The sequence below is a fragment of the Phalacrocorax carbo genome, chromosome 10 (assembly GCF_963921805.1).
Source record: "Phalacrocorax carbo chromosome 10, bPhaCar2.1, whole genome shotgun sequence".
NCBI lineage: Eukaryota > Metazoa > Chordata > Aves > Suliformes > Phalacrocoracidae > Phalacrocorax > Phalacrocorax carbo.
In genome coordinates this window covers 17,195,920-17,210,465 of record NC_087522.1, presented here as the reverse complement: position 1 = coordinate 17,210,465, position 14,546 = coordinate 17,195,920, and the positions used below count along the sequence as shown (strand labels likewise).

At 44.0% G+C, this 14,546-nt stretch overlaps 1 protein-coding gene across 4 annotated transcripts in view; it reads left to right on the top strand.

Moving 5' to 3' along the window:
* Positions 1-14,546, top strand: part of SLX4 (SLX4 structure-specific endonuclease subunit) — a 46,275-nt gene that overhangs the window by 6,868 nt on the left and 24,861 nt on the right. For 2 of the 4 annotated variants that reach the window (XM_064462072.1, XM_064462071.1), the window contains exons 3-6: positions 9,372-9,474; positions 11,227-11,993; positions 13,169-13,432; positions 14,211-14,385. In XM_064462072.1, the coding sequence (XP_064318142.1) occupies positions 11,585-11,993; positions 13,169-13,432; positions 14,211-14,385 (848 nt within the window). In that variant the 5' untranslated portion in view covers positions 9,372-9,474; positions 11,227-11,584. Of the gene's footprint in view, positions 1-1,026; positions 1,165-9,371; positions 9,475-11,226; positions 11,994-13,168; positions 13,433-14,210; positions 14,386-14,546 lie in introns of those variants that run through there. The other 2 variants (XM_064462073.1, XM_064462075.1) reach the window with 2 other exon arrangements.

Below are 14,546 nucleotides of genomic sequence, written 5' to 3'. Positions count from 1 at the left end.
ACCTCTTCCTTCAGCCCCTTGGCCTCTTAGGCAGTGCTGCCCAGGAGTGATTAGGTTCTCACTCCATCCATACCAAGTGTTGCGAAAAAATCCTGATTTCAACACAAAACATGCATTCAAAACACAAATCCAGCATATGAACACCCCCACACCCACTGCACCTCTGGTTTTTGTACCTGCAGACCTTTGGCCACAACTAAACTGTTCATTTGGAGGAAACAACTGTTGATCCTGACTCCCAAGTTAGTATTCAGTATGAGGTCTCCAAGCCTGAACTGGATGTACTGAAAAAAAAAAAGGCATTAATTTTCCTCTACAACCCTGGGTAGAAAGAAGTACAAAATAAAAAGGCAGTCTCTCATCTCACAGATAAGCTTGGTAAATGCTTGAGCTATGGAACTGCTCACCTTGAAATTTCAGTACTCCATTAATTTCTACATGCACAGCACAGTGTTCATCAAAACCCCGCAGCATTACAGTGGGCTTTAGCTGCAGCTCTGCAACCGTGTACCTTAGGTTTTAAAAGTGAAGACGAGAGGCTTTTAATGATAGTTCCATGCCCATGAACGGGTGGTGTGTATTTCTCTCCCTATTTACAAGTTACATTTTTCTACATACGAGTCGAATTCTTTACAAATATTAATAAGCACTGCTATGCTGTATGCTTTCCTCTTTGGGGGGTATTTTTTCCGGACTGTTCACCTCAGCTACACTCAGAGTCGAGTCTCTAACCAAAGGCTGCCGCGCTTCTGGCTGCCCCGGGCGGTGGGAGGCGGTCGCGCCCGCCGCCGCTTCCTCCGGAGCGCGGGCGACCCCGCTGGCTGCTCGGGAAGCTGCCGGCCGTTCCTCCGGGGCGAGATACCCGGCCGGACCCGACAGCAGGGCAAAACCATGGCTGCTGGGGAAGGACATCACCATAACAACCATTGGCGGGAAGGCCCTGCGCCTGCGCAGGGAGGGTGAGGCCCTCGCCTGGCGCGCATGCGCGACGCCCCGGGTAGCGTCCCGCCGGCAACGCCCGCGCATGCGCACTGCACCCCGCTGTGAGGGCGAGTGAGACGGCTGGAGGCCCGCGCATGCGCTCCGGCTGGGCACCGGAGCTCCCCGCCGTGGCGGCGGGCCGGGAGGAGCGGCGGCGGCGGCGGCATGTGCCCCGGCAAAGAGGTCAGCGGCGGGCCGGGGCTGGGCGGGCGGGACAGCCCTCTCACAGCGGGCCGCGGCGACGGCAGGCGGCGGCGTGACGTCATGACGCTGGCGCCATCAGCGCGGCGCCACCTGCCGGCGGGGAGGCGGTGGCGTCGATCCCTGAGGCTGGCGTCACTTCCCCGGGGTGTGACGTCGACGGTGGGACGTCATCCCCCGAGGAGCGGGAGGAGGGTCACTCGTGTGGGACAGGGCGTGGCTCAGGCGCAAGGCGCGGGGCCTGCTCATCCCGGGCCTCCTTGTCACAGTCACAGCTGGGAGCAGCAGCCTGGGGGCAGTGCCAGGCATGCCTTGGAGCACCGGTGCATTGTGGGACCACAGGGAGGGTTCGAATGGGTGGCTTATTGCTGTGGCTGTTCAATAGGGTGAAGCCTCCATCCTTAACATTAACTACCTGAAAGGAGTTGTAGTGAGGAGGGCGTTGCTCTCTTCTCCTAAGTAACGAGTGATGGGACAAGAGGAAATGGCCTCAAGCTGTGTCAGGGGAGGCTTAGATTGGATACTAAGGAAAAATGTCTTTCCTGAAAGAGTGGTCAGGCATTGGAACAGGCTGCCCAGAGAGGTGGTGGAGTCACCATCCCTGGAGGTGTTCAGAAAACGTGTAGACCTGGCACTTGAGGGCATGGGGGTGTTGCGTAGATGGTTGGACTTGATCTCAGAGGTCTTTTCCAGTCTTAATGATTCTATGAACGTGGCATCGAAAGCAAAAATTCAGTAATAAAGGCAAAGTTGTTCAGTGGAAGGCCTGATTACAAGGGAGTCAGGGTTGAAGCATGTGTTGACTGCTAGGAAGATTCATTAAAAGCAGATCCAGTCTCAGAGCAAACTTCTTTCAAGCGATGTTATTGGGGAAAGGAGTTCTGAAGAGCCTGCTGGCTTCTTGATGAAGCAACATGGAATTCGGTCTTTCTCTTCCAGGCATGGGGGAAACAGAGGGTGTTTGTCTGCAGTCCTGCAGATGCTTCTTGTAACCTTACAGTTTTTAAATAAAGCAGAAATTATGCATTTGCTGGGAAAAATAATATTTTTTGTACTAAATAGTTTGACTCTAGTAAAGCCCAAAGGCAGTAATACTGACTGATGCTCAGTCTTTTGGCCCCTGTATAAATCACTTAACAAAAATTCACAGACTGGGTACAGTCACTGTTGTAATGACAAAAAAAGACCCTTGCATGGTTAGCTTTCATATCTAGTTAAAATCCTATTCTTCATCTCCCTCCTAGTCTCTCTTCTCTCCTTTGATTTTGCTGTTTGGATTAAAACAGTTTTCTGGATAGCCAGAAGTCATTTTATTGCTTTACACTCTACAGATGTGTCAGAGGCAGACTGGAAATGGAAACAGAATTTTTATCATAAGCTTTACATTTGGAAGAAAATGGACCTCAAGTTCTTTTGAGCATTTGCTTTTCTCACTGGGTCATTTTTCATTACAGTTTTTTTCAAAAGAAACTGTCAAATGGTAGAAAATAGCAAGTTGAACAGGATGTTCGACATGTTATTCTATGCTAGTTAAATTCAAACTGTGCTTTGGGGTGCCTAGTTGAATTCAAGGCCTTTGTCCAGAGTTTCTAGAAAGAATTTTCCACAAATCTAAGCACAGAGAAGATGACATTGTTGTCGGAGAGCTGACCACTCTCTGTTACTGCTGTTGTCCATGGAAGATACACCTTTATGCATCCCTGAGGTCATTGGTGTGATAGCAGAGTTTCCCATAGCACCCAGAGCAAGTCTATAGGTAACAATATATTTGGATATTGAGAAGGCAAAGGAATGAAGTTAATAAAAGGGGAGGATATTTTAGTAGGAAGAAGTTTTAAAATGTATTTTCAGAACAGTAAACCAAGCCTGTTTATGATGGATGCTGGAGTACAGAGAACAGACATGATAGCATGGAAACATCATAAAGCAACACATCCACAAAGTAACATGTTGTGTATTTAATGTAAGCCTTATATATGATTTTAGCTGAGAAGAGAGCAAGTTATTCACTGTTATAAATTATTGAGATGTTAGTGTAAAAGAAATATTAGATTGCCTGTAGAAATCCATGATGAGTTTGGTCACCTTTTCAAAGCAAGCATCTTTGTATTTTAGAGAATTAGGGAAATCAAGATACTGTGTTAAATTTCACATTATATTTGGCTTTTGTGATGATCAGCTTTGACTTAAACACAAATCAGAAGCTACACTTTTTGGGAAAAAATAGTATCGGTAGAATTTAAATTGTTTTAAGTGAACATGCCCTTTAGAATAACTGTCTTCCTGGAGAGCAATGGCTTGAGTATTTAGTGTTAAAGTGTTCTTATTTCTCTTTATATTCACTTTTTCATAAATTATTCAGTTGGTTTTCTTGCCACAAACATCCATACCACTGATTGCTCCATTCTTGATCTACAAAATGATGGCATTGTTTGAATGGTCCAAATTATCCATACCTGAGTGGAGTCAGACACCTGGGATAAGGCCACTTTGTGGTCAGTTTGGAAGAGTGGTGGGCTGGGTAAGGCTTTTTACTGGGCACTGACAGGGCAGGTTGAAACAACACCGTTCCTAAGCTGTGTGCTGCTGGTACTGTGTGAGTGTGGGCAGCATGTCCACTTTTGCATGAATCATGCTGGGGGTTCACTGCAACAATTTCACCACTATAAAGGAAATTAACCTTTTTACTGTTATACTATACATATCGATACAACCACAGACTTGTAGAGGGACCTGCCGCTGTTCTTATTGTCCCTCTGGACTCTGAACTCCTTCGTAGTTGTTGCTTCCCAAGATAGATCATAGAATCATAGAATTATTAACATTGAAAAAGACCTGTAGGATCATCAAGTCCAACTGTCAATCCAACACCCCCATGCCTCCTAAACCATGCCCCCAAGTGCCACGTCTACACGTTTTCTGAACACCTCCAGGGATGGTGACTCCACCACCTCTCTGGGCAGCCTGTTCCAATGCCTGACCACTCTTTCAGGAAAGACATTTTTCCTTAGTATCCAATCTAAGCCTCCCCTGACACAGCTTGAGGCCATTTCCTCTTGTCCTGTCACTAGTAACTTGGGAGAAGGGACCAACGCTCACCTCACTACAACCTCCTTTCAGGTAGTTGTAGAGAGTGACAAAGTTTCCCCTCAGCCTCCTCTCCTCCAGGCTAAACAACCCCAACTCCCTCAGCCGCTCCTCATCAGACTTGTTCTCCAGACCCTTCACCAGCTTCGTTGCCCTTCTCTGGACGTGCTCCAGCACCTCAGTGTCCTTCTTGTCCTGAGGGGCCCAAAACTGAACACAGGTGTGGCATGACCAGTGCTGAGTACAGGGGCACGATCACTGCCCTGCTGCTGCTGGCCACACTGTTCCAGATACAAGCCAGGATGCTGTTGGCCTCCTTGGCCAACAAGATTTACCCATCCTTTAAGTATGGTCTTGTCCCAGAATGATGACTGTGCTAGGTTACCAAATGGCCTGCATCCTCCTGCCTCTGTTGTCAGCACTACCTGATGGCTCCTTTCTTTGCATCATCGGACAGCTTGAGCAGTGGCGCTTAATGACTCTCCCAACTCTTTTCCTAAGTCTAAGTAATAGAAAACACAATAGGCAGAGAGTTAATTGCTGTGGGATGGTACTAGAAACATATGTGCTCAATGACTGCCATTTACAGTTACATTTTGAAACCTATCTAGCTTCATTGTAATAATTTTAAATGTGTTGTATTGGTTTTGTATCATTTTAATTAATCATTTTGTCCCTCTATACTACTTTAATGGTTTATGAAAGAATTACACCTCTGTTAACTCACAGAGGTCTCATTAAAAAGGTATTAGCTTAACATAGGAGGTCTTAGTTTCCATAAAACTGTGTTGATTGTTACTAATTTTATTATCCATCTGTATTCATCAATTCCCACATAAGCCATTTCTTTAACTGCCTGGTGTTGATCTCAGTCTGAAAGATGGGTGTTTACTTCCCTAATTGTCCTTTTTGAAAAATCACAGTGACTTCTGCTTGCAAATTATCTGATTCTGTTGACAGAAATACCTTCAATAGCTGCTGTTCAGCAGCTTTGGATTACAGTTAGAATAGGCTACTTTCATCAACATCATGGGATGGATTTGATGAGAATATTTAGTTCTGCATATTCTCAGCATTTACAGTTTTACAATTTGTTTTATGATGAACTACCAGCCTCATTATGTTTTTCTTTTTTGGTTTTGATGTACACCAAAAGATCTTTTTTAAAGTCCTTAACTTCTCTGACCAGAAAACTAATCCTGTGTAATTTTCCCTCCTTCTCGTTTTAATACAATTCAGTGTTTATATTTAGTGCTATCCAGTTCCTTATCATGATGTTATTTTACGTATTTGTTTTTATCATTATTCTGATTACTTCTATTTCTCTGAAAACCAAGTTAGGTTGTAATAAGTATTTTTCTCTTTATTGATTCTCTAGTGAAATGATTTTATTCAGTGCTTAATTCTCAATTGCATTTTTCTGTTTAAATTAATAATTTTTTGTGGTTTTCAATCAAATCAAATAAACATTTTTGAAACAGCAGTTGCATATATTTCTGATTTGTGTGCTACTGTGTTTGCATACAAGCCACGAGCATTTGCACCTGAGCAACCGTTACTTTTTATTTTTATGTTCACTTCCCCTTTATCCTTCCAGAGGAGGTCTAAAGTAAAAATTTCTATTTCAGTGAAGTACTTTATAAGGTAAGGTTAGTTTCTACTGCGTTGGAAAGATAGAAGGGCATTTTGTCATGTAAGTAGTGATTTAAAATTCATGTCTGGAATGTGATAGATTTTTTTACTGGCTGTGAAATGCTTTACCATATGTACAGGGTACTAGCAGGGGGAGGTGCAGTCTTCAAAAGAAATGTGAGCATGGTACTCTGACGGGATATCAGGTACTAGCAGTGGGTAGTGTCAGGTAGCCTTTGGTATTGGTCATTGGTAAGAGTGCTCATTAGAATATGATTATGATTTTTATAGCTATTATTTCCTTGCTTATATAGACTTGAGTTAATTTGTCATTTCCTATATTTCCATGTCTGGTTTTGTTATCCTTTTCTGGCACAGGAAAGCTGGCAGGGACCAGGACAAGAGAGTTGGTACTTGACTTTGAATTCTTGTTCTGCACTTACATTTGTTCTGCTGTCCTCAGTGTTGATTTATTTGCATGTCTACAAACACAGAGATCCTGCACTGTACAGATCTGGTGTTGTGTCTTTGTAGAGTAGTGTTGGTGATAAAGGTATTGGTTAATGCAGGAACCTGGAGAGAACAGGCTCTAGTGAGGATAGTCCCTAAAAGCATGGAGGATAATATGCTTTTTCAGAAGTTACACTGTTGACATGTAGGTTCTTCTCCATCAGGAACCTTTAGGAAGATTTTTTCTCACAGGATTTGGTCTGGAAGAGTCCTTAGGGTCTGCCCTCTGGTGTGGTTTCTAGAACAAATGCTACAGAAGTTCTCTCCCTTTGCGGCATTTGAACTGGCTTGATTAAAAGTTTTGCTACCAACCTTCAGATCTTCAGGCCACGGCTTTCAAAAAAGGAGGGGAGCAGGTCAATAAAACTTTCAGTGCCAATGCAACAGTGTGCATCCCATCATCCTGTCCACTATCAACATGCTGTAATTAGCAGCCTAGTTCGCACAGGCCGTGGCAATTAACTCATTTCTGAAGACTGAGGTGTTATCAGTCACTTCGATCCCATTCTTTGACTTTCCCTTAAGTTCTGGCCAGCCTTACAGGACTCTCAGGGCCACTCCTGTGTTTGTCTTGCTGGTGGAGGAAGTTGGAGAAGGTGTTCCTGCTGAGAAACGCGCCACCCTTCCTGCATCAACCCACTCTGCCTGGCCCGCCGAGCACAGCCTCATGCCATGTTCCCTGTCTAGTTGAGACAAGTGTTGCACACTCAGCACCATGTCTTCCTACACACAGTTAGGAATGCAGCTGCCTGTTAGGCTGTTTTACTGGTGGAGATGGGGGGAGAGGATCTGTCTGCAGAATGGGGTGATCTGTACTTTCACTACAGAGAAATGGTATGTATGAAAAAAAAAATTCAGGTTACTTTTTGCCTTGCTTTACAGTGTTAAATAATCCCACTTCCCCTAGTATTTCTTGTGAAACCCACAAAATTGCTCCCAAGGTAGCATGGCACTTTCCTTTTTTTGAAGGTATAGAGTCAGGCTTTCTTTAAAGAGGAGTAATTGAGGAGGATATGTACTGAGGCACCATTGTGGGGTTCGAGAGGGGAGAAGGTATCTACTGGGTACCAGTTGTTGAGGCCTACCTATCAGTGCCTTCTAGCCACAGTGGTGATGTATTCTTAGAGACTGAAACAGCACAAGAATTGTTCCTGGAACAAATATGCAGTTTAAGGCGGCAAGTGAGCAGGCCCAGATGTTGTATATTTGAGAGCTCAGAAAAGATAGTGTCACATGGTTGGTCTGCTGGTAGAAATACACTTTCAGTTGTTAGAAGAGAAGCTGCTCTGAAAGGTGAGGGAGTAGCAGATGTTCTACCTGTTGGTTTTGGTTTTTCTCTTTTTTTAAAGAAGATTGAACTAAGCAATTACAAGGCAGTAAGTCTTTTATACGTACCTACTAAACTGGCTGAAATGATCATGAAGTTATTTATAATATCTGTCATTATATATTTTTAACCTGATAGCATCTTATCAATGTGGTAGTCTAGTTTCTCCACTAGACTGTCTCTCAGTAGTCTAATGGAGTCGTTTGAATTTGTCAACAAGTCAGAAAATAAAGGACGGATTAGTGTGGCTTGCTCAGAAATCCTTTGAAAAGGGGAAAGAGATAAAGAATTATCATGAATGGTAAAAAATCTGAGAGAGGAAACTTGCCAAAAGGTAGCTAAGAGCATCCAAGGGTTTGTTCTGAATCCACCTCGGCATGTGCCTTGTGGTCCCACTGGGCAGTGACTCAGCTTTTTCAGCTCAGTTGAGATCAGAGGTGGTTCCAGCAGGCTCTGAGCTGTAAGGAACACAGTAGATCATGAACTTCAGTGTGGAGGAGCATAAAATAGAGCATGGATGTGAAAAAAGAGATAAATCATATGGAACACCTTGATGATACCAGATACTGAAAGAGCCCTGGGCTTTGCTGTTCAGGTAAACCTTTGTTCAACAAGCAGGTGTTTTCAAAACAAAGCAAAGAAGATGTTAGGATCTGCGAGGCCTGGATGGGGAAAGAATGTGAACAACACAGAAGTTCTTCATCAGCAGTATCAGCAGTCTGCTGTCTGCAGTACTGGTCAATGTGCCTCAGAAAAAGCAATGGAGAGTGAAGGAGCTTCAGAGAATACTGATGGAGATGATTAAAGGCCAGGAAAGATTCTCCAAGGAAAAGAGAAAAGACTGGGACTCTTAGAGCACAGACACTGGAGGATGTGATATGTGTAATTTAATAAAATACTGAATGGTCTAAAGAGTGTGGATTTGGACCACCTTCTGTTCCTCCTTGTTTCAACAGCAGTCAGTGAAGTACAAAAGAAGCAAACTGAGAACTGAGGAAAATGGATAGTTTCTCCTGGAGTTTTCCAGTTAAACCAGAGAACGCAATTCAGTAGATGCCTGTAAGCCTAAAAATGGCAGGGTCAAAAAGGGTGAGGGTGTTGTATGGCTGGAGGGTTATGATAGTAACATTGATGGATTTCTGTAAGAATTAACTGCTGTGGTTCTGGTTTCAGGAAAGTTAGCAGGAAACAAAATTAGTCCCAAATGAAAAAGGCAAGGATGGACCATTTGTAGGATCACAGGATAACTCAGGCTGGAAGTGACCTCAGGAGGTTTCTAGTCCCATGTCCTGCTCAAAGGAGGGTCACCTGCGGGGTCAGACCAGATTCCTCAGGGCTTTATCCAGTCTGTCTGCCCTGTTCTGCCTTCTGAAGGGTTCTGGGCTTTTTCTGCAGCTGTATGCCGCACTGCTTACTGCTGCGGTCACGGTGCTGAGCTGAGCAGACCAGACCCTGAGCAATGAATCTAACTCACCCATGTATTTCAGGTACACAGGTCAATGGAAGTAGCAGAACTTCTCACCATTAGAGCACGTGCTATTGCTGTCTCCCTCCCCCTGCAAGTTGGAACTTGAGCAAAAAAGAGCAGTCAGTACCAAATGCACTAAATCAACCTTTTCCTTCCATTTTCCAGGTTCTGTCTTTCATTCTTATTGGTCCTGGCTTTTACCATTTTGCTGATCCACGTTTACTTGAAGGGCACAGCTGGGCTATAGATTTGGCATCTAAGTGGATAGGTAAGTGCTGCCATTTATTTTATTTGACCAGCTTGTGATTTTTTGTGTCCTAAAATCTTCCAAAATTAATTGAATACTATACGGAAAGAAATTATTTTCAAAGCCATTATTTTTCAAGCTTTACAAACTGGTGCCAAAGCTGGGTCTTAGGTACACCAGTAGCAGCAACATCAGAAATACTGAGATGTTGAACAGAGCAGGAGCCTGTAAATACAAGTCTGGAAAGGGAGGAGTAAGATAGATAAATTCTTAGTTTTGCATCATTTATATATCTGACTTGGCCTTCCTGGGGCACTGACCATTGATTGCAAACAAAAAAGAGCTGATCTGTTTCAAAGTTTGATATCAGGAAGTCACCATAAATAATATGACAGTACGAATGTGTCTGTGAGAGGTATTTAAAGCCACGGAGGCTGTGAGATTCTGTTTTCTCCACATGCTGTCTTCTACTTAGAAGAAAATGGTCAACTTGCGGTGATAACTACACCAAGATTCTGTCCAGGAAAATTAAATTTATGAACTGGCTACATAAAACTTCAGTTTCTTTCTAACAGGAAATGACTCCAAGATTCACAGCAAAATCCTCTGCTGGTTTGGGAGCCTGAGTTTAAAATAAATAAATCCATTAACATCTGTAATTGCTTATAGGAAAGGCTGACCCGTGAAAGTGTGTAACCAGCATTCCTTAGCCTCACATGTCTGCAGCCAAGCCATTTGAGAAAACAGTCTCACATGTGTTTTTCCTGCTTTTTGAGTCTTTCTGTGCCCAGAGCTTTACTGGAGAAACTGAACCACAGCTGCTGCCATTCCAAGCGAAACACTCTGGTTTAGGCTTGAAAGAAATCGGTTTGGGGAGCAATATAAAACCTCTGGTAAAATAGCCAGAACCATAGTGAACTTAGGACTAGGAAGAAGAGGACAATCAAAATGTCTAAGAATAAAGATCTAGTCTTAATGTTGCCTGGGAGTTGATGGCATTTCCATCTGGACATTGTACCTAGTGCTGTTCCAAGTAATCCCTAGCTAGTACTGCTGTTCTTACTGTAGCTGAAAAGATTAAGACAATAATTTAAAAATACTGCTTGTTTAGTCTGTTTACCTTCTGTATTTGACAGCAGTTTATGAACAATGGTCAGTGCCATGGTTTATTGAGTACTCAGAGGAAGAGTTCAGTATTAGTTAGCAGGAGAGGTAATCCTGAATGTGAGCAGCCATGGAGGTAAGAGGAGAGAAAGGATGATGAACATGTTTGATAGAGTTGCTCTCAGACTTGTCCCAGAAACCCTTATGAAATGCCAGAAACTGCCTTTATTTACTTCTCAAAATGAGGTTGGGCTCTCCTTTTTAAAGCTGTTGTGTCGCAAAGCAGAATTTTATACTCTAGAATAGCTGCTTGATCTGAAGGACAGGTGTTTTTTTTTTCTCCCCTGCTGCATTCCCTGGTCTTGTGTTATATAAATGTAAGTATGAATGCATAGGAAAAAAGGACAGTCTCAAATCCTGAGCCCCAGGACAAAAGCCTACCCAGTATCAGAGATCTGTTTTGAAAGCTTTCCTCTTCTTTCCTAATGTGGCTTGCGCATGTCTGTAGTACAATTATAGTGATAGGAGTTTGGGTCAATACCTACTTTTTCTGATCTTACTATTTTAAACAAACTCTCTCCTCCTTCAAAGTTCTACCCCAGACTGTCCCACAGTGCTTCTGCATATACCATCCTACATAATCACCTTTTTCTTATTTCTTTATTTAAGGGCTTTATTAAGTGTTTTTTTCTGAAGCCTATAAATATCACAAAGATCCTGTGCATGCTCTGTATGAGCTAGGCGCTGAACTTATGACCTAGATATCTCTGAAGGATGAACTTGTTGATGCCTTATGTCTGAAAGCAAGTGGGGTCCTTGGAGAATGTGCTCTACTAAATGGCTGTGAATTAAGTGTGGAAGAATGAACTGTCAGAACAGCAGAGAAGTGTCCGCTGTGTTGACCTCATTGAAGTCTGGAGAATGGAGATCTCTGAGGTGGTGGAAGGGGCTTGGTGGAAATTGCAGGTCACAGAGGATGCAAACCTGAACTGACTCTGCTGTCTTCCCCTGCCCTCCCACCCTCACAATGTCGTTAGGCCACAGTGTTACTGGAACCTGCAGGCCAACGGATGAGCAGGACAATGATTTTAAAGAGTTGTGGGCAAATCTTTTGGGTAGAGTGAAGAAAAATGCTGGTGAAACTGAGGCGGCTAAGAGGGCTCAGAACAAGTCAAAGAGCACTGCAGCAAGAAGCAAACTAAGAAGGGGCAAAGCTGCTGCTAAGAGCCAAAACCATCATCACTTACCGGCAGCAAAGGAAACAAACTTGCCTCAAGATTTGGGTCCAAAGGAACAAATGTTGGAGCACAAAGAAGGTGGTGACGCTGTGGCCTGTAGTAGTGGTGGGACTGCACAAGGGGATGGAGAGAGAAACCCTTTCCCTGCCAGCCAGCTGAGTACAGTGGCCAACGAGTGTAGCCAGAGGACTCTGACAGGTGAGTGAACCAAAATCTTTCAAACAGAAAATAGGCTAGGACTGAAAACACTCAGTAGTTCAGTGGAGCTCTTCTGAAGTCCACCTGGAGGGGACATATAGCAGCACTGGTCGAAGCAGACTTGTATCTTGTGTTTCCATCTACACGTAGCTACTTAGGCTTATCCAGGGGTTTTCTGTGCTATAGGCAGGCAGAAGATGTCCTTCAGTAAGGTGAAGCCTTGGTACAAAGTGATGTGTTAGGGAGTAGTTATTTACTGTTTTTTGCAAAATCAGAACTGAGAAAAACACCCTCAAATCATCTAAAAGCGAGCTTAGAATATAGTGAGGTACGTTTTCATCCAGTGCATCATTGTATTGTGAAATATATTGCCACTGGATGTGGCCAAGGCCAGAAACTTAAACAAGTTAAGAAAGGTGTTGGATTAATTCAGAAAATTAATCCTTCAATGGTTATTAAACACTATTGCCAGAACACAGTTATCAGTGCAGGAATTCCTTAAACTGGTAAATAAGGTCAGCCAAGACAAGGATTATTTTGTACCTGTCCTGTCCTGATCACTCTTTCTTAAGTGTGTGTTGCTGACTGCACTCGGAGACAAGATACTGGGCTGGCGAGATCTTTTGTCCTATCTCACGTGCTGCCCATAACCACAGAATAGCTCAGGCAGAGCAGTGGTGTGCTTAGGTGTTAGTCTGGCACTGCCTCTGCCTGCTGCTTGTTACCGTCTCTCTTTGGGAGCACTGGGTTCCTTGAGCTCAGGGCCTGAAAGTTCAAGTCACAGCTAGGGTTTGGCGATCAGAGCAAATAACAGCAGGAACTGCAGGACAAGCTGCAGTGGGAACACTATGGAGAGCGGGGCTGTGGGGCTGCCTTGCTGCTCTCACTAGTGACCTTCAGGCAAGGCCTTCCTTTAATATTCCTTCCTCTAAAAGGAATATGGAGATATCTACACTCCACTGTAGCCTAGGAGCCTGGTACTGTTAATGTGGTCATCAAGTCTAAAATCATGTAATAGCTAAACACATTGTTCAGTTCTTTCTCTAAGAACGGTTGTTGCAAAACTGAGCCTGGCTTAGGCTGCTGTTGGGGAAGGCTTCCCAGCATCTCTCAGGGCAGATCAGCTATGTGTTTAAAACTGACTGGTAAAGCTCTGGTGTTTTCTCCCCCTCTAGTAAATACTCTGAGTAGCTGTTCCCAGACTACATTATCCTTCCATCCTGCTATGCAGCCAGGGACCTGCTCTTCACCCACCTCAAAGATAGCGCCGCTCACAGGATCAAAGACACGGGTCGCAGAGCTGGTAGTGGAGAGAATGCAGCAGTTCAAGAGAGTGGCACCTGCGCAGCTAAAACACAGCATAGATGATAGCTTGCCAAAGTCTGTAGCCAGTGGGGATTTTCCTGACCAAAGCCAGGAGCAGAACCCACCAGCAAATGGTACGTTTCTCTTGTTAGCTGTTGTACGTGCAGAAAGAGTGCTGTGGGCTGGTGAGAATGGTTGCATGAGAAGCAGTCCAGATCCCTGGGCTTTGTTCCCAACTAGCTTAGTGGCTCAGTGTGCAGCACTGAATAAATCACTGCAGATTGCTGAGAAAACTTGCTTTCTCTATCATAAAGGGCTATCTGTACTTTTCTCTCAGCTCTCCTCTGAGGCTGAATTACCTTATACTCAATTCTGGAGGGATAATTGTCTTCTTGGAAACAGATTGAAATTCCAGCAGGATCAGTCAACTTTGTCATCCTTCCCTTGGGACAGGGTTAGGTAGCTGTTAGGTAAATATGGCTCTTGGGTAGCCCCCATCTTTGGTAGATGTCCAAGCACTCTGTAAGGTAATATGTTATCTGCAAATGAACTGAATTCACAGCGATTTTACTCTGATTTAGTTCTTTATAAGTCAAGGCCCTGTTGGTTCTATACGGACATGAAAATATGCTGTGTTTTAATATGTGCTGTATAAGACCCTGTGTTCTCCCCAGAGACTATAACCAAAATTTGCCCTTCATTTGGCTCTGACAAGTGATGTGAAGGAATTGCCACCTCCTGCTCCCAGGGTAGTGCAGGCTTGGAGGGTTTAAAGTGCAGTTTGTACATTCCCTTGTGAGAAATCAAATGTGAAGATGCAACAGAAAGATTTCAGTTAATTTTTACAGTTCTATGCCTTTCATACAGGTTTCTTAGTTTTCTATCTTAGATCATCTCTGCCTTCTTTGCCAGATACCCAGGATCTTCCATCCGTGGAGCATGATGGTGCTCTGGCTTTGGCTCTTCAGCAGGAAACCAAAGAGGAAGCCCTGGCAAGCCTAGAAGATGCAGGCTTGTTTTTTTGTCAGATCTGCCAGAAGGATCTCTCAGCCATGAACACAATTCGAAGAGAGCAGCATGTTAACAGGTGAAAGACCAGCATGATGTGTCCTTTCCACATTCTCTCCCGCCAGCCTCGTAGACTGCTTAGTCAGCTTAGCCATTGCAGAACATGTTAGCAGGGCTTTTGATCTCAAAGCAGAGGCTGGTTGTCTGGCCCTGCAGGGCTTCTGCATGTGTGTGGTAAGG